Raw genomic sequence first — 2449 nt, forward strand, 5'->3', positions numbered from 1 at the left:
AGACAGGGCCCCCAAAGGGTAGGGGGAAAGGCTGAGAATTACCTGGCAGGAGCAGGCAGCCAGTGGATGCAAAGGAGGGCCTTCAGAAGGTGGGATGCCCCTTCCCCTGAGTCCCCAGGGGTCAGTGACTCTTGTGTGAAGCTGTTCACTCTCTCTTGACTCCAGGCTTTGCTTCATCTTTCTGGGAGGACCCCTCTCCTAAGGCCCCCTGTTCCTGTTATGGCCCCCTGGATACTGTGGCCCCACTCATATCTAGCCAACTGAGGCTCCTGCCAATGAACAGGAGATGTAAGTATATCTCCAGAACCCTAGTCACCCTCTGACAAGAACCTGGGCCCCCACTCAAGCCCCACCACTTCAAACAGTATCACTAAGTGTGAGTCAGCACGGGGTGAGTGGGACCCCATCCAGACCCCTCCACGACACAACCCCCCAGCCATGGGGGCAGTAAGGACATGGGGTATGGCCTTCCACTGCCTGAGGCCCATGGTATTCATTTTTTTGCTCCTGGAGCTGCCAGCCAGCAAGGCCCTGGTCCGGGCAGTAACCAATGACAGTGCCAGCACTGTGGACTTCAGTGATGCACCGGCTCTGTTTGGGGCTCCCCTGTCCGAGGATGGCGTTCGAGGGTACCTGATTGAGGCCCGGCCACCCAATGCTTGCCAGCCCATTGAGGGTCCAATGATATCCAACCACTCCCTTGGCTCCATTGCTCTGGTCCGCCACTTTGATTGCACCTTTGACCTCAAGGTCCTTCATGCCCAGCAGGCTGGCTACCAGGCAGTCATTGTGTACAATGTCCACTCCAATGACCTGGTCAACATGGTGCACGTATATGATGACATCCGGCAACAGATCGAGATCCCATCAGTCTTTGTCAGTGAGGCCACGTCCAAGGACCTCCGGGTCATCCTGTGTGGCAACAAGGATGCCCATGTCGTTCTCTTACCCAACCACCACCACTACACCAAGCTTGACTGCCACCCCGTCCTGTCTGTCTCTTGGGTGCTGGGTCGCACAGTGATCCTGCTGATGTCCACATTGCTCATCCTCAGGAGGGTCTGGCTGTACTGGTGGCAGTGGCGGGAGAGAGGCACCGTGGCCAAGAACCCCAGCCGGAAGAAGACGCACATGCGTGCCTTCATCCACCAGAGTGATGTCTGTGCCATCTGCTTGGATGAGTACGAGGAGGGTGACCGGCTGAAGGCCCTCCCTTGTACTCACGTCTACCACTGCAAATGCATTGACCCCTGGTTCTCCCAGACCCTTCGCAGGACCTGCCCTGTCTGTAAGCAATCTGTGGGCAGTGCCAAGGAAGGCTCTGACTCCAGCCCAGAGAGCCTCAGCGGGGACGAGTCAGTGAGGTCCCGGCTGGACCACTGGGCAACAGAAGTACTGACCCTCGTGCGGCAAGTGCCCTCCCACGCAGACAGCTCCAGCCACAGGACAGAAGACTCAGAGCCTGAGGGGGAACCTGGGAGGGAGCCCTCCCTGCCCTGAGAAGTGCTCCTCTCAGGCCTCTTGCCCGACACTTGGCTCTTCCCTTCCTCTTTCTCCACACCTCCATCTATCCTTTTCCCAGTAAGCCGGCTGTGTTGGCTGCTTTCTAGAACCTGGCTGAGTGTCACCGTGTACTTATGTCTGGCATAGTTTGGCTTGCCTCAGTAGAGAAGCCCAGATGCTGCAGTACCTGTTTGGAAATGCAGAACTTTATAGGCTGCAGACAATAAAATGCATTTGGAATCATGCAGGTTCTCTGGACATCTAGTTGAAGCCCTGCCTGGGCAGGTTTCCTCTGACCTTATCTTCCCCCGTGTTTTTTGTTGAACCTCTAACTGCCCAAGCAGGAGAGGCTTGTGCCCTCATAGCATTGTAGAATCTAGAACTGGGGGTGACTTTCCAACCCAACCCAACCCTTTCATTTTACAAGTGGGGGGAAACTGAGGCCTAGAGCCAGGGAGTGACCCAGCGAAGGCTACACAAGTGGTGACCAACACAAAGAGTGTTCATCCCAAGGCCACCTGAACCCCTCATTGCTTCTCATCCACTGCACCACACATGGTGCCATGAATTCCCTCCAAAGACATGCAATATCTCTTCTGGAGGTGCCATGTGATGCATGAGAGCAACGGCTGGAAGGTGCAAAGGCGAGTGAAGCTTGGGGAGGAGGTCAAATCAGGCTTCTTGCAAAGAGGATGGGTTCCTCTTGGGGAGAGGTCTGAATGACAGCTTCTCAGGTATGCTAAAATAGGCATTGTTTTCAAGTATATGTTAGACCATTGGGACAATGAAATCCCTTCCAGCCCTTAAATTCGATGACTGGCTCTTCCAGGTGAACAAAGGGGGCACCAAGCAGGGCCTTCTGTCAAGGATTCCCTCATGTCTGAGTCAGGGGTGGGGGGTGGTGAGGGAGTAGTTCCCAGATGGCTTCCCCAGGGGTTTATGGGTC

General features: G+C 55.4%; 1 protein-coding gene across 1 annotated transcript; it reads left to right on the forward strand.

Annotated features, from left to right (window-relative positions):
* The first annotated feature begins 438 nt into the window (after positions 1-438).
* Positions 439-1500, forward strand: ZNRF4 (zinc and ring finger 4). Its single transcript, XM_069086704.1, has one exon. It carries the CDS (start codon positions 439-441, stop codon positions 1498-1500), a length of 1062 nt encoding a protein of 353 aa, XP_068942805.1.
* The last annotated feature ends 949 nt before the right edge of the window (positions 1501-2449 follow it).

This window comes from Petaurus breviceps, unplaced genomic scaffold (genome assembly GCF_028583685.1).
Source record: "Petaurus breviceps papuanus isolate PSGF00001 unplaced genomic scaffold, PetGlider_PUasm1.0 180, whole genome shotgun sequence".
Taxonomy (NCBI): domain Eukaryota; kingdom Metazoa; phylum Chordata; class Mammalia; order Diprotodontia; family Petauridae; genus Petaurus; species Petaurus breviceps.

Excerpts from the sequence above, each read along its gene's own strand:
- ZNRF4 (XM_069086704.1), top strand. The coding sequence starts at position 439 with ATGGGGGCAGTAAGGACATGGGGTATGGCCTTCCACTGCCTGAGGCCC.